At 37.4% G+C, this 22,971-nt stretch overlaps 2 protein-coding genes across 2 annotated transcripts in view; one reads left to right on the top strand and one right to left on the bottom strand.

Annotated features, from left to right (window-relative positions):
* Positions 1 to 502: 502 nt before the first annotated feature.
* Positions 503 to 4,412, bottom strand: si:dkey-37o8.1 (Elongation factor 1-alpha-like). The gene is made up of 7 exons (XM_007258592.4): positions 4,110 to 4,412; positions 3,063 to 3,242; positions 2,663 to 2,959; positions 2,384 to 2,534; positions 2,025 to 2,281; positions 1,443 to 1,677; positions 503 to 950 (listed from the first exon to the last, which is right to left on the bottom strand). Exons 1-7 carry the CDS (start codon positions 4,251 to 4,253, stop codon positions 838 to 840), a joined length of 1,377 nt encoding a protein of 458 aa, XP_007258654.3. The 5' UTR covers positions 4,254 to 4,412; the 3' UTR covers positions 503 to 837.
* Positions 4,413 to 6,078: 1,666 nt separating this feature from the next.
* Positions 6,079 to 22,971, top strand: part of fam49bb (family with sequence similarity 49 member Bb) — an 83,857-nt gene continuing 66,964 nt past the window's right edge. The window contains exon 1 of the mRNA XM_007258593.4: positions 6,079 to 6,390. The gene's annotated coding sequence lies outside the window, so the exon portion shown is untranslated. The remainder of the gene's footprint in view (positions 6,391 to 22,971) is intronic.

The raw sequence follows: 22,971 nt of genomic DNA, 5'->3' as shown, positions 1-22,971 counted from the left end.
GCCATCCATGGAGGTTTCCAAGTGGACCAGTTCACTGGTTGGTTGTAGCAAATTAAAAGGTGGTTTTGCGTTGTTTTGTGACTTGTGTTATGAGTTTACCACCACAGGTTAAGCCAGACATCAGAACAGGATGGACCTGCTGAAAGCCATGAGCTCCAGGATTGTCTCACCAGTTAAATTACCACAAGGGTCTACTAAACCAAGAGGCAAAAATGCCACCATGATTCAAATACTGTAGCATTCATATGATTAAGAAGGGGGAGGGCAAACAGTAAATATGCCTCCAGGTTAAGATCAGACATTGTTGAACTTCTGGTCTCATGACTTGCAAGTACTGGCACACCACCTTAGTATTGCATCACAACCTTGGAAATACTTTCTCTTAGCAGTTTTGCCCTTGTTCCTTTGGAGGCCTGAAGGAACTGCATTGCCCATTTCACTTTTAAATATTGAAATTTTTTAAAAGTTAATAAAAATAAAGATTAAAAAGACATTACACAAATTTACTGGACCACCTTCTCTTTATTCCACCTTCATATTACAAGGTTAAGAAATTGCAGGCTTCAAACATGAACTCAGGATTCAGATTCAAAATACAAAAGTATTAACTTAAGTAAATTAAATTTTGCAGTCTAGCAGCTTTTACAATAAGAACCAGGTACTTAAATATTTAAGACAATTCCAACAGTGTCCACTCATCAAAAACATACAGCTCCATTTTCAGGTCAACATAAATTACTATGTACCATCTTAAAACACAAATATACAGCCATCAGGCTCACATACCAGACTGCTGGTAAACAAAAAAAAAGGCATAAAAAGTGTTAAATGATTAATTCATTTGCATACTTGAGCTTTCTGCCCAGTCTTCTTTGTCTGATCCACCTTCTCCACAGATTTGATGACCCCTACTGCAACCGTCTGCTTCAGGTCCCTGGCAGCAAAGCGCCCTGAAAAGAGACAAAACTGCTCACAGCCCATACTCCAGGAGATTTTGGGGGAAAAAAACTAACCAAAAAAAAAAAAAAAAAAAAAAAAGACCTAAAAAAAACACTAATACGTAACATCATGAATAACACTGGGTATACACTGCAACAAGTTTTGGAACCTTGGCACTTTACATTTAACATGAATCACAAAATAAAAACAAATGGGAGGAGGTAATAAACCATAACAATGAGCACCCTGAAGCTACCCAAAGTCCCATGCAACTCAAACAATAAAATAAAAACAAAAAAGTCAAATGAAAAAATTTAGTTAAAATCAACTGGCGTTAGCGTTCTAGAGTTAAAGAACCCCTTAAAGTTACTAAAATAAAGCAAGTAATTTAATCACTAGTTAATAATAAGCAGATCTACTGACCCTACATGGCAGTTAATGGCTGATCTAAAGAGCATCAAATCTATGGGTTTGATTGTTTGTGATTGCCAGTTGAAACTCACCTAAAGGTGGGTAGGTAAAGAAGCTCTCCACACACATGGGTTTAATGGGAACAAATTTGACTGTGGCAGCATCTCCTGACACTAGGACCTGGGGCCAGTCCTCCAGTTTCTTCCCTGTGCGCCGGTCAAGCTTCTCCCGTAGCTCTGCAAACCGGCAGGTCACGTGGGTTGTATGGCAGTCCAGCACTGGAGAGTAGCCATTCTTGATTTTGCCAGGGTGATTCAGAATGATCACCTATAAGGAAAGGACACACAATGTTAGGTTATTCAATATAAAAGCACAAACACTTTACATTTAGCCTTTCAAACTATTTCTGCATTTTCAATAGAGGAAAGAAACCTTATAGGGCAAGCAATCAAAGCCTGGAACCAAACCTTGCATTTGCAAGAATCAAATCAATGCAACTTTCAGCCACTGTGGTGGCTGGATTCTCAAATACCTTCCTGTACAATTTCACTTGCTCCAGGATCCAACAGCCTCAATTTATGAAATCTTAGATTTAAGTGTCAGAGCACAGCAAGGTGGGACTTTATAACCATAATCAAAGCCCATCCACTCAAGGAGCTTAACCAACAGCATACCTGAGCAACAAAGCTGCTGACATCAGACGGTGGGTCTTGCTGGGCATTACCAGCCACGTCTCCTCGTCTCAGGTTCTTCACAGCCACGTTCTTGATGTTGAATCCCACATTGTGGCCAGGCAGAGCTGTCTGAAGCCCCTGGTGATGCATCTCAATGGACTTTACCTCGGCAGTCAGCTTAGCTGGGGAGAAAGTCAGCACCATCCCAGGCTTCAGGATCCCAGTCTCAATCTTGCCGACAGGAACTGTGCCAACTCCTGGGAAGAGCAAGCCAGAGGAATGGGATAAAATTAACAAAATTCAGGCTGGTAAGTGGGAAAAACTACTATGTGTGGGATGAAAATAGTAAGCAAGTTAACCGCCGATTTTGTAGACATCCTGCAGGGGCAGCCGGAGGGGCTTGTTGGCAGTGCGGACTGGAGGGTACAGTGAATCCAGCACCTCCAACAACGTCTTGCCACCAGAGTAGCCATCTTTTCTCTTTATCTTCCAGCCCTTGAACCAAGACATCTAAAAGAATAAGATTCAAAAGCAGGTATATCATTAGACAAGAAAAGTCTCAATGCTGTTGAGTTCCAACACTGAAGCGCCACAGTACAGCCTAGTTGGTTAAGATTTGAAAAGAACTGCTGCCTCACCTTCTGAGATGGTGCAAGCATATTATCACCACCCCAGCCAGATACAGGAACAAAAGGCACTGCTGTAGGGTCATAGCCTATCTTCTTAATGAAGACAGTCACATTTCTCACCACCTCATCATATCGTTTTTGACTGAAAGGGGGTTCCGTGACGTCCATTTTGTTGACGCACACAATGAGCTGCTTCACCCCGAGGGTGTAAGCCAGCAAGGCGTGCTCCCTCGTTTGACCATTTCGAGAGATCCCGGCCTCAAACTCCCCTTTCGCTGCAGAAACCACCAGGAGAGCAGCATCAGCCTGGAAATGGATAAGTAGAAGCATTACAATCAGAATGCTGATCCAATCATGTCACATTCGATTAAACCAGCATAATTTCAAAATCGTTTAAGGTATACTGTACCTGTGAGGTTCCAGTAATCATGTTCTTAATGAAGTCACGATGGCCGGGTGCATCTATTATTGTAATTACATACTTCTGTGTGTTGAACTTTAATAAAGAAATATCAATTGTGATCCCCCGCTCCCGTTCTGCTTTGAGCTTGTCTAGAACCCAGGCGTACTTGAAGGAACCTTTGCCCATCTGTGGATTAATAAGAGAAGTTGGTTTAGAATAGAGTGAAGAGACAATTCATGTTAAACCAAATAGTTTTTAAAGAGGTCCAAGCTAAAAGCATTTACATGTAAAACTGTACATTAAAAGAAACTTCAGGGTTTGAATCAGATCTCTTGGTTCCAGAGAGGATTTGGCAAAAATTGTTCATGGGTGCAACTGCAGCACATGGTATCAGCACTGCTACTCATAAATTAAATTATCAGGCTTTCAAACAGTATAAATTGTTTTGGCTTTGGCAAGAGGTAGGCCTTTCAGGATAATGTTTTGTGGACAATGTATCTTCAAAGAAATTATTGCAATAAGTGACAATCATTAAAGATCATTAAATGCCATTGACAATAAGACAGCATGACAAGGCAACTATTCCCTTTAAAAACATTAATATTTATTTAAATATTTAATAATATTTAATTAAATCATAAGTTGGTAAATATATACTAATTTCTTTACCTACTACAGTCTACACTAGAGTTGGATTAAAATTACTAAATTTTGTAAGCTTAAAAAGATACAATTATCAATATTTTCTCACCCTGTAAGATTAACTTCTGAGACAAAACTACAGGTCCTAAACTGTATACATGCACTTTTATTAACATTATTCACATTATTTAAATGAACGTGAGGTATACATCTTATATTGTATGAATATATCAATAAATAAAATAGGTCAAGTCAAACATTTATACCCATTAGGTACTTTGGTAAAAGGGTCCTTAAACTGCACCAAACGTTTAAGTGAACAGAATTACATTAACCAAATATTCACTAGTAAGACTTCAACAGAAAATATAATGATAATACATCCAAAATTACAAACTCATGCATTCCAACCTGAGCAGAAGCCTTCTCATACTTCTCCAGGGTTCTGGGGTCCACGCCACCACACTTATACACGAGGTGTCCTGTGGTGGTGGACTTGCCACTGTCCACATGGCCGATAATCACCAGGTTGATGTGAATTCTCTCTTTCCCCATGTCGCAGCTCTGCTCTCTCTAACACAAGCTCTGTGAACTCTACTAATACACTGTGAACAGCTACTGTACTGAAGTGCGTTTAGATAGAAAGCGTGCTTCGCTTTCTGCCCATTTATATCTCCTCCTAAACCAGCCTTTAATTAGTCTCAGGTGGGTTAATTAGAGGGCCGAGCAAACCTGGAGCTGATTGATCCTCCACTCTGAACAGAACCTTCACGCCATTTGAGTTTATTGTTGGGTTGTCAGTTCTGCCCCAGTGGATGTGTCTCAAACGCAATACATGCTGACTTGACGCCTTGCTGCCTACACTATCTCACTTTACTTATCTCACTCAGAAGGCTTATACTTGCTAACCCAAAACTCTGAAAAGACGTTTAATAGACTAAAACCAGACAGCCTCTCACATCTAAACACAAGTCACAGTCTTTTTACTGACAGACTAGTTAAAGACTTTGTAGTCAGATTGGCCACAGGCTAGGATTTTTTGACTGGGTATTTTGCAGGGTCACTATTTTTCCACTCTGTCATGGTATAAATGGGAAGACATGTCAAAGGCGTTCACATTACCAGGCTAAAGTGACTTAAATCTGATTTATTTTCTCAATGTGGCTCAATGTGGCTGTGTGAACATGCCACATCCGATTTTTTTCTAATCAGATTTGAGTCACTTTCATATGTGGTCATATATTGGATACATATCCGATCCATGGACACAAAACATGAATGTGAGCGGTCAAATCGGAATTCATGCGTCTTTTTGCTTGCTTCTTTCTTGTACCCACGCGTACTGAGTGCAGCTGTGCAGTTATAAGCTGCAAAACAGCAAAAGCAAGCCGTCTGAACATGTACTTCAGACAAGCTGTTTGCTCTTCACTTGATCAAAAGATGATCCACATATGAGCTGCTAATGCATTCATTTCCCTTTGGAAAGCTACGAGTCGTCTCTCAAATATGACGGGTTTTTTTGTTGGTGAAGAAGACGGTGTTTATAAACTGTCAGTGTATCAATGTCAGGGTTCATGCGGTCATGAAAACCAGGAAAAGCAATTTCTAGTTCTGGATAGGTTTAGGAAAAATAAAAATACCCCCACATTTTTGGAAAAAAAATTGGTATAAAATCTTTGTGTTTCATTTTATCAAATGAGAAAATCTATTTTGAGCTAACAAATACATCAGCTCAGAGTTCATTCAAAAATGCATCCCTGCACAATGAAGCTCTCAGGATCTGACACACATTTCATTATTAAAGATTGTGTGTCAACATTTTATCAGATTTATTTTAGACCTACTATAATCAAATTTGATTATAGTTTTAGTTGATTTTTTGCTTTTATTGTCCATGCCTGCACTGATGTTTTAAAAATTGTATGGTCATGAAAATTTGCCTTGAAGGCATTGAAAAAGGCATGAAACAATCATTGAAATGTATTGCTTAGAACGTGTATGAACCCTGAATGGCGCATGTGAGGCGTTTCAGGGACATATTTGTTCACATTACACAGACAGATACTGGTCACTTACATTTGTCAATGTGAATCTGAGCAAAAAATATAGATTTGAGCAATGTGGGTTGTAATGTGAATGTAGCCAAATTGATTCAGATCTGATTTGAAAAAATCAGATTTTCACGTTCACACAGCCATGAAAAAAACAGATCTGAGCCACATTGAGCAAAAAATCCGATTTGAGTCACTTTAGCCTGGTAATGTGAACGTAGCCTGTGGTGTGTAGGCCGGATAACGGGACTGAGGGTCAGGTGTGGCGGTCAGAGCAGTTGCTCCAGTGAGCCACAGGGGGTGGTAGATAATCAGCAGCGGCTTTACTACCAATTACAGCCGCAGTGTGTGTTCTGTAGGACCGAGCGGGGGCTGTAAACAGCGGGCAGCGGGTCTGGGTCAGTCTGGAGCCGGGCTTTAGTTCAGTGTGTTCAGTGTGTGCTTTTATATCCAGCGCTGTCTTTCCTTTAACCTGTCTAACAGTCAGTGTGACGTTTCACAACCCGGAAATAGCCGCTAGACAGCTGAGAGAGAGAGAGGGAGAGAGAGACATTGAAAGAGAGAGAGAGAATATCATTGCTGCTGGAGCTTAACGTGAGACCCGGACTCCACACGGCTCTCTCAGCGGCTCCTCCTTCAAGGTAGGTCCGCGTTCGTCTCTCGGTTTCCCGGCTGGCTCTCGACTCGCTGCCGCGGCGCTGCTTCGGGAGCGCTGCGGGCTCGGGGAGCGCCCGGCCGGGCGTGCAGCGGTGAGCTCAGCGGCATGGCAGTGGAGGAGGAGCGGTACTGGTGGTGGTGGAGCTATAGTAGCTATAGAGGTAGAAACTCGACGGTGTTGGCCCAGAACCGGGTCCAGAAGTTGTTGAAGGTGGTACCGGGACTGTGTAGGGGCTGTGTGGAGGATTTAAAGCCGCGGGGAGGAGGAACAGTCCCGCCGGTTCAGCGGTTCAGGGTTCAGGCTTTATCTCCGCTACAACAATAGCCTAACGGTAGCTGTTTAAGTTCAGCCAGGTTAAACTACTGTACTGGAGCTGAGCGCCTGTTACATCCCAGCGGTGGGCGATACCACCCGCCCTACGATAATATCACGATACTACAGGTTATTTTATTACGATATTAAATATGACCCCAACAGAATAAGTATTAATATGACTGTGTCACTCATTCTGTAGTTGAAGGGTTTAAGGATTCAAGGATTTAAGGAGACTTTTGTTGCCATTCACATCACATGTGGTACATGAGGTGGAACGAGAGAGAATTGTAAAAAAAAAAAGATAAATATAAAGATAAAAAAAAAAATTAAAATAAGAATAAAATATCAAGATAAATACACAAAATATAAAGGAGTAATGAAGCAACATAAAATCCACAGTGCAAGTTTTGCTACAGCAGCATGATAGTGTGAATTAAGAGCAGTAACATGTTAAAGTGTTTTAGTGCAAGTAAAGTGCAGTGTGGTGTTTAGGTGGAGTTAAGAGTCTTGCAGCTTCTGGAAAGAAGCTGTTTCTGAGTCTGGTTGTTTTGCACTTGATGCTCCTCAGTTTCCTGCCCGAGGGGAGCGGGAGAAAAAGTGAGTGTTCTGGGTGGGTGGGATCCTTCCTGATGCAGGTGGCCCTCTTCCTGCACCTGGAGGTGTAGATGTCCGTGGTGCTGGGGAGGTTAATATGTTTGAAGATAAATATGTTTCTATTTATAATACATAGTACTACTACTATTTTTTTTTATAGATTTTTAGTTTACTACATACTTTGAATACACAACTGTCCCTTATACTAAGTCTAAATTTCTTTATAAATGGACCAGAATTCTCCAAAATGACTGCAAATAATTTCTTTTTGCCTTCACTTTCATTGCAAATTAAGAATGAATTTAGAATCACTAATCTGTAAAGTTGCTGTTTTGTTTTTCATTGGATAGCAACAATACAAAAAATACAATTTAACCTACACAGAAAATAGCAAAACAAATACAACAACAACATAATAATAATAATAATAATAATAACAATAATAATAATACAATTATAATAATAGGAATATTATACTGCTATTATCACAATATGGAGCGTTTTCTTTCATCTTTTCAAAAATGATGATATTATCGTGTACAGTACAATTATGGCACAGCCTTACTACATTCTAGGGGTATGACCCTGAACTAATATTATAATATTTTAGGGTATTTTTGCAATAATAATATACAATTGCAACAGAGTAATAAAGTAATAAAGTAATAAAGATTTTTTCCGATAACAAAACATGGAACTTTTTAAAAATATATATAATTTCAAGAATATACTATATATAAATATATTAAAGTTTTATTTAATATTTTATTTAATATTTTATACAAATATTTTGTATAAAGTAATAATAATGTAACAACCAGGTAAAAAAGTCACAAAAATAATGTAATGCAACAAAAAATCTACCCCAATATGAAAGTGCTGAATATAATACATTGGGGCAGTGGTGGCTCAGCACAGGGCCATCAACGATGATGTTGTGGGCCCCCACTGTTGGGTCCTTGAGCAAGGCCCTTAACCCTTACTGCTCCCTGTGTTTCATAATGATGATTATCCACTGCTCTGGGCACATGTTCTCACAGTATCACTGAGTGTGTTCACTGCACAGATGGGTTCATGGCAGAGGCCAAATTGCATCTGTGTCTATGGTTGACCTGTCTTTTCTTGTCAACCTACTCATAACTGTCCAGCCTGGTTCAGTTTTGTTTTTGGAAACCACATCAAATAGCTTACTAGCTACCAACTACACTGTGCTTTTAGCTGATGTATGCCTCACAGTGAACTACCTGCTGAATGTGACTGGGATCTGGTCCCTGTGTAAGTTGCCCAGACCTCTTTTATAGCCTACTCACACTGACCGGATGGACATGTGGAGCAAACTGGCTAGTTAACGTGTTCTTGTAGCAGGTCCAGGAGCTACATGTGATGCCCATCCTGCTTGGAAAGTGATCATAACGCACAGTTTAGCCAAGCTCAGCAGTTGGTCTACGCACTTGTGAGCTGTTCTACACCCACCCAGCCTTGGCACTTGTTACTGGGTGCTGCCCCTGCATCTGACCTGTACCTCGTCAATGGATTTGAACTAGGGATGCACCAAACATTTGGCCAAAAATGGCAAACAAAAAAAACACTTTCGGTATTAAGATGAATACTTAAAAAGATCAAGTAATTTATATCATGCGGTAGGAGTGCACAATATGGACAAAAATGTGATGTGTGATAATGCTTAGATATCGCAATATGAAATATGAAAACGATAAATTAAGGTTACGTTTTTCAGCATTTGGCTTGTCTGTGCTAATTTCTCTTAGGCTAAAAAGTAGTTTGGGTCTGTGATTTTACTCATTTTACTTAATTTTACCTTGCTCTGCCTCACTCTACTTCCAGCTTAGTTATGTTATGTGATTACAGACTAGGGGTGGGCAATATTATATCGTATACAATATATCGTGACAGAAATATCATGATATTAAAAATCCATATCATGATAATAGGGATGGTTTGTCTTAAAAGTAGTCCATTATTTAGTGTGAAGCTTTAAGTGTATTTATTGTATAATTGTTTTAGTTTATAGTTTTTGTTTGCAGTTTATATGCATGAAAATATACTGCAATATTTTTTGCTGCATTATATTATTTTATGCTATATTATTTATTTTGCCACATTATGATTATACTGTTATACTATTATACTATATTCCTGAAATTAATTTATTTTTCTGTTTTCCTATATCGCCAAGTATATCGTTATCGCAAAAATACCCTGAAATATTGTGATATTATTTTAGAGCCATATCGCCCACCCCTATTACACTAACTCATTTTACTTAATTTTACCTTGCTCTGACTCACTCTACCTCCAGCTTAGTTGTCATGTGATCACAGTCTAAACTCATTTTATTTAATTTTACCTCGCTCTGCCTCACTCTACCTCCAGCTTAGTTATGTCATGTGATCACAGTCTGCAACATGAGCCTGCATGCAGGTAATACAGTTTGAGTTTGCTGTTATTTACAATTTTATTGCAGCTCTTTCGATGTGTTTACCATGAAAACATGATTACGGTTAAATATTGCACGTAAAATTATTACACAGCTCTACCAAACATATTGTGCTGCTGAAATGTTAAAATATTTTTTGTTATGAAATAATTTTGACTGGTGCGATGGGGAAAAACATGTTCAGCCTTCTACCAGGTTTCCATTTTGGCCAAATGTTCTTGTCGGTGCATCCCTAGTTTCAGCTCTCTCTTCTCCTAGATAAGTTAGGTCTGTCCATTTGTTACAGTGCAAATCAATCAAATGTGATTTTATATTATAAGTGTTGTATTCATAAGAATGCCAGACTCCACAAAACCACGCTGTTTGTCTTTTAAGGGTTTTAAGAGTCACCCTGTGGAGAGTGGCATTTTGTAGAACATGTAAAGTGGTATCCTCATGTCTACGTACAGCACAAACACTTGTAGAGAGAAAGTGAGTTGGTTGGTTGGTTGTGAGACACATATCATACCACAGTGATAAATCATCCAGCACTGAGTAGTATTGAGTAATGAGCCCAAGCCTTATTCCTAAGTACTCTTCTCAGAATGCCCCACATTCCAGCATCTACTGTATTTCATATAAAGGTCTTGTATGAACGCTTTAGCTCCTGGAATCACAAACGCTTCACTGGCAGCTTTAGATCCAACCACCCTGTTACCATGTGTCCCTGTCTTCCCCTTTTATGGTATGTAGGTAGGTCTCTGAAAGTGGAAGCAGAAAGAATACAGGAAGTTAGCGTGCTGCTGGTTATGAGACATCATGTGTCAGCACCGTTAGCCGCCCGTGCAGCGTAGCCATATTGACTACCGTTCCCAGCATGGCCATTTGTTCTGTGTGGCATCCCATCTGTGCGAGTGGGAGGATGCTGAGCGCTCTGAATGGCTGCATTTCTTTTGCGCTACATCAGACTGGATCAAAGCGCACTCAGTCACTCACTTGAGCATCATGCCATGCTGCAAGGCTGTGCTCTGTGTGATCTCCTCCTTTTGCTTTCTTTATCATAGACTGTCTTATCTTATCTGTGTGAAAGTGAGCTATCAGCAAGCGATCCTCAGCTGAAGTGCCTGCATTGAAGAAATATAAAGATAGAGAGAATACTTTGTTAGTCCTTGTGGGTCATATGTAAATGCTTCAGTAGGAAGAAAAACACCAGATATTATGCAAACTTCATTGATAGACATTACATAATAACATAAACAGTGTGTTTTTAAGCAGGTGGCACTTTGTAACTGAGATGCTGAACAATAAAAAACAATGTTAAAATATTCTGCTGAATTTGGGTCAGTTTGTAGCTGGCAACATGCCCATATAAGGAGCTTCAGATTGTTCTCTATAGGGAAAAATGCAGCTGTTGTCCACTGTGGTAAACAACAATGAATCCAAATTGTCTAATTTCCTTAAATTGAAATAAGAAAATAAAAAAAGTGTTGCGATTCGATTAAGTTGATGTTATCCTCAAATTCTCAAAATTTCCAAAAAGAACGGCAAGCGATTAAAATGCCATGCTTTAAATCAGCATTATGTTAGTACTGGCTTGCATACTCCTAGGCTTCCCCTACAGTTGGGTAGTAGAAATAGTGCGTTGAAGCACCACTGAAGGACACGCTTTTCACATGCAGTTTACAAACTGGGAGATTCTGATTTTCACAGAAATAAATCCCGAATGAATTCAGTCCTACTTCTCCAAAGTTCTATAGTGCAGTTAGCGTCATACCTACCTTCATGCATGAAGCTGAGAATGATGCAGACGATGTTCTCCCTTTACAGCTCAATGTAGCATCAATGCTCAAAAGCTTCTAAAGCTGTTATTTTATGGTAAAATGCTGTGCAATTCTGATTTAAGGCTACTGACAGAATTATGCATTTCAGTATTTTGCAACAGTGAACACTTACTCATGTGTGTTCCAAAATCAAACTACTGATGGACTGAAAAGCAAGTTATTAATGCCTACCCTTTGCTGAACAAATGGAAATAAGTTTTGTTTAGATAACAAACACAAACTGCCATGTCTGCATGTATGTAGATACCCTGATGTTGTTCTTTAGAGCACTTCATGCAGCTCATTATTCTCTGTACTTAACTTAATGCTGTGATCCCAGATGAGTCCCATTTGTACATTTGCATTAGGGGTGTCACGATTCTCTAAATCCTCGATTCGATTTCATTTTCGATTTGAGGGTCACGATTCGATTCGATTCTCGATTTTCTTGTTTTTTTTTCTTGTTATTATTTTATGCCTCATAAAATTTAAATAATATATTTATTATTATTATTATTATTATTATAAATATTATTTATTAAGATATATATGGTAATGCCATCTAGTGACTTTTTTTGGTAGCAACAGTGTGCACTATTAAAACAAGCAGTTTATCAGAGCTGTGTGTGGATGGCTGGTGAAACTGCTCATTACATGAAGCTGCAGTTCTTCATCCAACCACTAGCAGCAGCAGCACAAGCCCCGCTCTCTTCACTCAGTCACTACTTCAGTACAGCCCAGCCACGGGCTACAGAGCTCAGCCAGTCCGTTTTTACTGTTTCTGTAAACAAATAAAGGTTTTAACCCCACTAACCGGATAATACAGCTCACTACAGTTCATCTTTCAGCCCAAGCAGCTAACAGCAGCAGGTTAGAACAGCCGACACGGAGTCACTGCTCGGATTACATTATAAACAGGTCAGTTAGCGCGCTGCTAACCTCAGGATGTTTATAACTACGGAGTTTAGTGGACACACCACGGCCGCCAGGTAAGTCTTTTAAAGGCTACTGAAGACTATTAAAGGCTATTAGAGTGTAACCCCTGGCTCCCAGGGGTTACAAGAGGTTATTGAAAGCATTATTGGGGGGCAGAAATCAGTACAGGCTGGTTAGATAAGTGATGTGGGTATTGTCTTATAAATATTTACACATAACTTATATCTCTCCTGAAAAGCTTTTATTTTAGTCAGAAACACGCTTGTGTTTACTTTATCTGAGAGAAAGATGTTTTTTTAATTCAATGGAAAGCAACAGGTGTAGTCAATTATAAGTTTAAGATTTTTAATCCACCTCACTGTGATCTATAGTCAGTGTTCTCAAGTCACACTGACACACGCATTTCAGCGAGTTCACACGCTCTCACCTGCGCGCACCCACCCCTCCGTTAGATACAGATACAAAACCTGCGCGCCCAACCCCCGCCCCCCCTCCCCCGTTGGACAGATAAAAACAGTGATCACACTCCCGCCGACTGCGCTCATGCAGTGGCTATCTCTATTTAAATGAATAGGATGCGCTGTGTTGGTGCCGCGCCATTTGCGTAGCGCGCTGCGCTATTTGCGTAGCGCGCGCGGGAGGGATCGTCGATCCTCTTTTTGACTTCGATACTCGAGATCGTGACCTCATTTCGATTCGATTTCGATAAAATATCGAGATCGTGACACCCCTAATTTGCATCGTATATATTGGTCCATCCTTCATGATTCATGATAAACCCCTGCAGAATTGCTTCGTAGACCCTGTTCAACTAAAGGGTCAAACTGAGCATGTGTAAAATAGTTTGCTTGGCCTCGACTACAACTACAATTTGTACATTTTGCGAACATAGATTATTTAGTTACAACAACTTTTGACAAGAAGCTTTATGAAGTTAGTTGAGGCAAAAAGTTTGATATATTTTAGGGTGAAATTCAATATTTTTTTCAGTTGATTAAAAATCACATTAAGGAGAACAACTTTAAGTTTTGTTTTTTTTATAGTGCAGTAGCTACTGGCCAATTGGCCAATCATCTGCTCTTCTGTAAGAGGAACTCTAGTCATGCTTTATTGTTCTGGCATTGCACAGTGAAGAACATCCTGATTACCCGTTCAGATTGAGACATTGGCTCCACGATGGGTTCACGCCCTCACTGAGGGCAAATTTCAGCCTGTCACATCGCTGCTTCTATTTGTAACATCAGAGCGTAGGCACTGGGCACGGTTTCTGTGTGGGTAGACCTGAGTAACACTTTTGTCAGCCAAGAGTAGTGCTCTTGCTATGCTGCATATATTAAGTATACGGGCCTGGTATTATAACCAGTTGATATCTAATCTAACAATATATTGTGGAATGAAAGGTTGAATCCAGAGTCTGGATAGGCAAAGTTCTTAAGCATGTAGTTGTGGTTAATCACCTTATATTGTAAAGTAGTATTCAGACAGGATTGGTTTTAGAATGCTTGGGAAAAGTGGGTTCATTATTGCTGACATTTCTGACCAAGGAACAAAAATCGTCTCTAATTTTGTCATTGATATTTTTACCTGCTAGCTAGAACTTCATCACACAATGTTAAACGTGCTAGAGTGGGCAGTGCTAGCACATGCTTTATCTGAGGCACGTCAAAGCATCCAACTACTTCTTTTACAACTACGGCTAATGTAACATTGGATACATATGAGCATTGGCGCTGTAACAGTTTAGTTACCAGACACACAGTACTGGCTAGTATTATGTATAGCAGAGCATCAGTACCATTTTCTTCCAACTGAGTATGAGTACATGTATTTCTTTACAGGAGCATTATGCAATAATGTAGTGTAATGTAGTGAAATGCAGCTGTTAACTTAGTCATTTTGAGTTTTATTGTTAGTCACATAACAAAAATTTTTTAACTTTATTTTTAAAACGAGCATATTTTAAAGAAATTAATAAATTATATTTCGATACAAAAAGAGATATGTTAATTTCCCCATCATCATCATATGAAGTTTTTACCACATTAGCCAATCTGATAAGACTTTCAGGGACTAAACAGAAAAAATATCAGAAGGGCAGGGGCTGGACAAGCAGTGTTTTTCTTTCAAAGTTTCACTTTTTAACCACTTTTTTTTATCATGTTTAATCACTTAGGGGAGAAGGAGGGTCATCATAACCATCGCATTTAGAGAGAGCTATGGGGAGGTGCCATATCGTATCATACACAAAAATATCATTTTTTATCAACATTTTTTAATATCGTGAACAAAATTATACCCTAAAATGTTATGCCATATCACTCACACCTAATTATCACATCAGTGCAATACTTTTTTCTGTTTTTAGCAAAAGAAAAAATCACACTGTTCTCATTTCGCATTATATATCTATTGGAGACAGATTGTATCTGTCCAGTATCATTTATTTTACTTTGATCCTGGATATATGAAGATATGTGGAGTTCATTATTAGTATCATGACGTTGTGTATCATTCACTTCAAATCTGATAAAATTCTTCAATTTTTTTGATATCTCATTTAGGGGTGTGCCATATCATATAGTATGCATTAATAAAATGTATTTATTTTCTTGTTGCATTAGTGTATTCTTGAAATTTTAGTTTTTAGTTCAGTGTTTTCTCATATTGCCAAGAGTATAATTATAACGAAAATACCATGAAATATCATGCTATTATTTTAGGGCATTTTGGTGTCTCCTGGATACAGAATCTGCGTTCACACTGGCAGACGACAAGTAGCTCACATTGCCCCATGTTTGTCTCTTGCAGGTGTATATCAACATGCCCAGTTAGCATGCTGGCTACTTCAGCAAAATACCTATCTAGCTATCTGCTACTTTCTTCAATGTTTCATTTTTCCTTTACTTTTTCCTGTTCATGCGAAAAAATACATTATAACAAACAGGAAAGTAATAATTAGTGGCTGTAAACCTCTTTTTGTTCTGAACAAAAGAATCAAATGTTCACAGAGCAGAAGGTGGGGACCTCAAATCATCGTTGAGGTAATTGTTCTGCTATTGTTAATTTTAAATTGTAATTAATTTGCATAAAGAAAATCTCAGCTTGATTTGTTGCTTGTCACTTGCTGACAAATCAGGGCTTTAAATGGGGTGTCCTCTCATAGGAAATGACTGGTGGCTTGTTGCTCTGTTGTCTGTCAGTGTGAGCGCAGGGTACATGTTAGTGTAAATGTGTAATTAATCACATAGGCGCTCCTGTCTCTGTAAGACTCTCTGTGCATTCTGTGTCTGTTTAGTGATAGACCTGCTGGTATAATGTGTGGAGCAGAGCAGTGTAATTTTTCTTTCTTACCACATCAAGTGTCCAACTAATTGTAAGGTTAGTCAGCAGTCAACCATACATGCTGATGATGCTGATAGTAAATAGATAGCAGTGTTGTACTCTGTCGTTATATCCCATTGCTCTGATTGGGTGAAATAAAAAAAATAAAAAAATCTTTTACTCTTTAAATATTTCAATTAAATATTTAATTAAAGCAATTGCTTGCTTACAGTATCACAATATAACTCCACTTCAGTTTCTGAATCAGTTTCTCTGATTTTGCTATTTATAGATATATGTTTGAATAATATGAACATTGTTGTGTTATTCTATTAACTATGGACACCATTTCCCCCAAATTCCTAATAAAAATATTGTCATTAAGAGCATTTATTTGCAAAAAATTAGAAATGGCTTAAATAACAAAAAGATGCAGTTTTTATACCCCAAAAATGCAAAGAAAATACGTTCATATTCATAAAGTTTTAAGAGTTCAGAAATCAATATTTGGTGGAATGACTCCTGCATCTTGGCATGTTCCCCTCCACCAGACTTACACACTGCTTTTGAAAAACTTTATGCACTCCTGGTGCAGAAATTCAAGCGGTTCAGCTTGGTTTGATGGCTTGTGAGCATCCATCTTCCTCTTGATTATATTCCAGGTTTTCACTTTTGTAAAATCAAAGAAACTCAGCCTTTTAACTGGTCTCTTATTTTTTTGCAGAGCTGTATATTGCATTATAACCCCTGTAGTAGTAGTAGTAGTAGTAGTAGTAGTAGTAGTAGTAGTAGTAAAAAAAATATATCTTTATTGTGCATACATTTGGGCATTAAAAGAGATAAATTGTGTACCCACAAATGAATGAATGTATGTATAAAGAACTGGTAATGTAAACACATTTTTTTTTTTTTTACAGAAAAGTTAAAATAAGACACATTATTAAAAAAAACATATTAGTAAAAAAGCAATATAGAACTGCAGTGTTCTAAACATATTTCTGTATATTCTCTCATAGCTTACTGATATGGACCAAATAAAGTAGTCTCATGGGTCAATGGCAAGCATGTTGTATGGAATCAACTCCTTTAAACTGTTTTTCCATCTGTAGTGTCTAATTTTAGCAGTTTTCCCTGTGTTAATAATGTCACCTTTTTATTTTCCCCTAGAAATCAGATTTTAAAACAGTATACTTCTGAAAACCCTCTCTGGTTTAGGCAACATTCCAGACTCATAAGGACTTTAATGTGCAACAGACAGGACAGACAGACAGAGCTTATAGTAGAGATACTTATAATTGCACATAAACACACATTAAAGAAAGGTGGGAGGAGGAGTGCAGACGGACTTAAGAGACAGCTATGTAGGACTATGTAAGAGCAGTAATAAAACACGGGTACAAAAATACCTTCCTCACCCCATCATCCACTGTTTACTGTCTGTTCTCCACTGCCTAGTGCTTACTGGATGTATAGTCTGTTGTGTTTTTTATATAGAAGTCTTTTTCATTTAGATTTAATGTCCTGTGTTTATTATATTTCATATGTGAGTATCTGCTTCTGTATTGTGTTATGGGCTCCACAGGAGGTTCCTGGAGGAAGTATATTTTGTTCCTCACTCAACAACAAGCATCACAAACTTAACATTGACTTATATGCAGTATAATAAAGATTATTAACAGAGCAGCATTGATATTGCAGTGTACAAATGTGCAGTAGTCACTTCTCAGTTTTGTGCAGTGACAAGACAAAAATCATTCTGTTCTCATTTTACATGACGGTACCTGTCAGACTAACTATTATAAATATATACCCAATACAATTTGCTTTACTCTAATCATTGAGACACAGAGGACATTATTAGTATTATGACATGTTAGATGACTGGCTTCTGGGGTAATTTTCTATTTTCAGGTGAATATTCCTGTATTTGTTAGTATAGGAGTTTGCCGAATATTACAGAACAAAATATCGCAATTTGAAATATCAATGTAGCCCTAATTCCTGACACTTTCAGAGTCTGTAATATCATTCCTGTGTGCTTAAAAAAGGAGGGATATAAGATACAGATAAGATGTATAACACACAGGACAGGTATGAAGTAGAATAATATTTAGTTTGAATATTAGAATAATTTGATTTGAATTAGTTTGAATAGAATAATATAGTAGAAACAGTAGATGTTTTTTATTAAATGTTGTTTAAATGCTCCTAAATGACTTTGCTGGTATACCGCTGTAATGTTACCATTTTGGTGATATGAGGCAGCGATAATAAGATACACGTCTCCTAATGAATGAATTCAGATACTTCGCACCATGTATAAAAGTACAGCCAGTAGAACAAGACTCTCTATAGACAAGATAAATATAAACTTAAATGATGCACCAAAATGCAACTTTTTTTTTGTAAGAAACAAAATGAAACATTTGGCTAAAGGCTGAATTTAGAATAATCACTGACATAAATTAAATAGCCTTTAAAATATTTACTTGACTGAACTGTTTAAACATTCTAGCAGATTCTTACTTTTAACCCTAACCAACAAAGCACAGTATGACTTAAAACAAATTAATTATTAATTAATATTATATCAAATAATATTTTCTTGCCACACTTTGTGATAAAAAATCAATGCCAACAGTGGGTTGAGGGGTATAAAGCCATCCAATATTGAGCTGTGGAGCAGGAATGGTGGAATGGTTGTGCTTCATTCAGTTCTTTTGGTATGAGTTGATGAGTTGAAGATGAGGTGGAGTGGTAGAGACGCCAACAAAAAAAGATAAATACTAAGGCTACGTTCACTTTACCATGCTGAAGTGACTCAGATCAGATATTTTCATGGCTGTATAATTGTGCAAATTCAGATTTGAGTCACTTTCATATGTGGCCCTAAAATGGATATGTATTTGATCCATGGGCATGAACGGTCAAATCTGAATTAATGCATCGTTTTGCTTTTCTGCATGCGCTACTTGCTTCTCTCTCATACTCATATATTTCTGGGTGCAGCTGTGCAGCTATAGCTGCAAAAACAGCAAAAGCAAACTGCCTGACCTTTTTTCAGACCAGCTTTGCAGTTTGCTCTCCACTCGAGCAAAAGATGCTCCACATATGAGCTGCTAACACATCTATTACCCTTTTTAAAGCTATGAGTCGTCTCTCATATTTGAGGTTTTTGTTGGTGGTGAAGAAGGCGACGTTCATACACGGATCAATGTGCGCATGTGAGGTGATTCAGGGACAGATTTGTTCACAATTAACGCAGATACAGCTCACTTACATTTGTGAATGTGACTCGCCAATGTGATTTTAGCAATATGGCTTGAAATGTGAACGTAGCCTAACTTTAAATGCCCTTGATTTCATAAGAAGCTATGAATGAGCAGGTGTCCCAATACTGTATATTCCATTTCTGGTACTTTCCATTTTATTGTAGTGGAACACAAAGACTGTGTGTGTGTGTGTTTGTGAATGCGTTGGAGGAAGGACTGACAATATTACTTCCACATATATTAAATGAGAACTGTTATTTGTGGTTCTCCACATTCTTCCGTTCATAGACCGATCTCGTTCTGGCAGAACGCTTACAGTGTGTTTCTTTGTATAGGCCGGGTACAATTACTATCGCAGCTCGAACATGGAAATATGCAAAGTGAATTTTGCATAAAACCACTCAATGTTGCTATAAATACACAGACATCTCAATGTTTGATATTTCCATATAGACCACTATAGTCTGCTAACTTCCTGCAGTGATGTCATTGCTCCATTGTTTAACAGCAGTGTTGTTTCAGCATCTGCATTCTGTGTGCAGTCCAGCAGAAAACAGGACTCGCATTTCATACACTACACCTAGACCAACTTCTTTTACAGGCAGCAGTGTTTTCCATGGGGATTTCTTTTCAGTTTTAGACTCATTTCAGCTACCAGAATTGTTCTGCTGTTTATCAGGGTAATTAAGAAACCTTGCAGAAATCTCCAAAATAGCAACTTTATAGGGGTTTGCATAGATTGAACAGAAGTAAAAGTCACAGAAGTAATTGTGACACACGATATACAGTAGTTGTCTTTTTATGTCACTGATTATAATGATTATAGTGTTTTTAAAAAGCAGTGACTAGGTCCGCACTAGGGGTGTGCCATATTGTATCATACACGATAATATCGCCAACTTTTTTGAATATTGTGAACGATATTATAAATATTGTGCCATATCACTCACCCCTAATTATCACATCAGGGTACTACTTTTTTTTTTTTTTTTTTTTTACTGTTTTTAACAAAAGTAAAATTCACACTGTTCTCATTTCCCATTACATATCTACTAGAGTCCAGTATCATTTATTTTACTTCAGTCCTGGATATATACATTTGGAGTGTAGTATTAGTATCACAACATTCTGGATCATTCACTTCTATTACAATCTGATGAAAATCCTTGTATTTTTTTAATATCTCATTTAGGGGTGTGCCATATCATATCGTATGCAATATTAAAATACAATTTTTATTTTGTTGCAGTAGGGTTTTCTTGAAATATTTATTTTAGTTTTAACTGAATGGTTTATCATATCGCCAAGAATAGCGTTACCGCAAAAATAGCATAAAATATTGTGATATTATTTTAGGGTTATATCGTCCAGCTTTAGTCTGCACAATACTGGGAAAAATTACATTACATTATTTTGTTGTTCTGTGATATATAACATAATAAAAAAAATACAGTTAACACCAAATTAATGCCAGAATTTACCAGAAATCAATGGTCCAACATTTCATGGTAATAATAACAATGCAATCTATGCATTAATGATTGGAGTAAAAAAATGGTATTTGGTAGGTACTAGTGCTGGGCGATATGAATAAAAAAAATGTATATCACTATTTTTGTAACACTGTATGAACCTGTATATCGTCCAGCACTAGTAGGTCTATAATCTGGTTGATATTATAATGTAAAATGTGAACAGTGTGAATTGCTTGTCCAGTGATGTAAATATTGCGCTTGTGTAAATTGTGTACGATGACGATGCTGAAACTAAATATTTTGCAGCCCTAGCAGCAACCTTTTTTATTAACAATAAAAAATTGGAATATATATATATATATATATATATATATATATATATATATATGAATAATATCCTAACAAAATAAAAACCTAAAAAATAAATAATGTAAAATTGTGTAAATAATGTAAAATTGTGTTAAAAAAATTGGCTCATTTATGTTAATGCACAACCCCTTCTAAGAAAAACAAAATGGACAATTTAAAGGCCAGCAAAAATGTTTGAGGACTGTAGGGCTAGTCATTTAATTGAAAAATGATGGTGACATTGATAACCTGTAACTGATTTAAAAATTACTTTTATATAATTTTTTTTGTGATGATAAATCTAAAAAAAAAAATTTGTTAAGACTTTCCTCAGTCTGTATATTTATGTTCTGTACCCTTAAAAACATACTGCTGCATGTGTAGTCACGTGACTCTGTCCTGCACAGTGTGCCACATGAAATCAACAGAAAATATCATTCATTAATCATAATGGAGGCAATTTTTTCAATAATAATGATATGTATGATTTGAGGTCATGTTGCTCAGTACTGTGCGAAAGGGAAATGCTCAATGCTTAATTACCCCTAGGGGGAAAATGTGTGTGAGAGTACCTTGCTGTGGACTGGTGCCTTTATAAAAAAGAAATACTGATAGTTATAGAATATTTAGCTGTATTGTAATATCTGAAAGTAGAAGGGAAACACATTTCTCATTATTATTTAAGATTAAGATGTATTTTATTCAAATCTCAGTTGTTAGATTTGTCCTGTAAATGTGAGGAGGCCCAGTAGCAGAAGATTTAAAGCATCACTGAGAAGAGCAGTGGTTGAAGCACCACAGCAGGCTTTCTGTTTGACCACTGCGTCTGTATTGTTTCCGCCACCACTGACGAATGTGTCAGAGGAAAAAGACAACATGACGTTGCGGTTTGAGGCTGTGATGCTTAAAACATGATGCTTGATCTGCTTCAACAGTCAGTCTTCAGATGTGCTTAAAGAGTGGCCGTGGTTGTGGGCTGGCTCTCAGTGTGTTGAGTAAAATCTAGACTAGAGAGTTACGAGGTGCCAACATTCCAAAACTTAGTGGTCGGACACATCATCAGTATGAAAACTGATCTCTGAAAGGATAGTCAGTGAGGTTAAATGGTGCTGTCAGCCTTATGTTGTAGCACTTTTGCGCACAGTTGCCATTTTTTTCGGGGTTCGGAAACATACAAATGTGTACAATCAAATAATCAATGAACCTAAGTAACAGGAACTGTCCATATCACATGATTATTCTCTCTGTGTGCTTAACTATGATAGTCTTCTATTGGCAGTTGAAACTAGAGTTAGAAAGGCCATGAACAAAAGCTTTTACAAGCTTAAACTTTAAATTTTAACTGCAGAATATGTTTTTTTAACGTTCAGCAAATCGGGTTTTTTTTTGTATAGTGCTTTTCTGATGGTTTCGTATAGTAACTTTACGGAAGTCCAGTAATTTACAAAATAAGCAAACAATACAGCCAAGAGCAAGAGTGGCAGGATACCCCATTGGTCAAATATAACACTGGAAAAAAAAATGTTTCTTTGATTTTACCAAATTGAAAACCTCTGGAATATAATCAAGAGGAAGATGGATGATCTCAAGCCATCAAACTAAGCTGAACTGCTTGAATTTGTGCACCAGGAGTGGCATGAATTTATCCAAAAGCAGTGTGTAAACCTGGTGGAGGAGAACATGCCAGGATGCATAAAACTGTGATTATAAACCAGGGTTATTCTGAACTTTTAAAACATTATGAATATGAACTTGTTTTCTTTGCATTATTTGAGGTTAGAAAAGTTTGCATCTTTTTTTTTATTTCAGTCATTTCTCATTTTCTGCAGATAAATGTTCTAAATGACTATTTTGATTTGGAATTTGGTAAAAATGTTGTCTGTAATTTATAGAATAAAACAACAGTGGTCATTTTACTCAAACATATACCTATAAATAGCAAAATCAGAGAAACTGATTTAGAAACTGGAGTAGTCTCTTATTTTTTTTTTTTAGAGCTTTAAGTGTCAAGCAGGCCAGGTGGCAGTTATTAAGTTGGAAAAAGTT

The sequence above is a fragment of the Astyanax mexicanus genome, chromosome 1 (assembly GCF_023375975.1).
Source record: "Astyanax mexicanus isolate ESR-SI-001 chromosome 1, AstMex3_surface, whole genome shotgun sequence".
NCBI lineage: Eukaryota > Metazoa > Chordata > Actinopteri > Characiformes > Acestrorhamphidae > Astyanax > Astyanax mexicanus.
The sequence above is the reverse complement of the archived record's forward strand: the minus strand, read 5'-3'. Positions and strand labels throughout refer to the sequence as shown.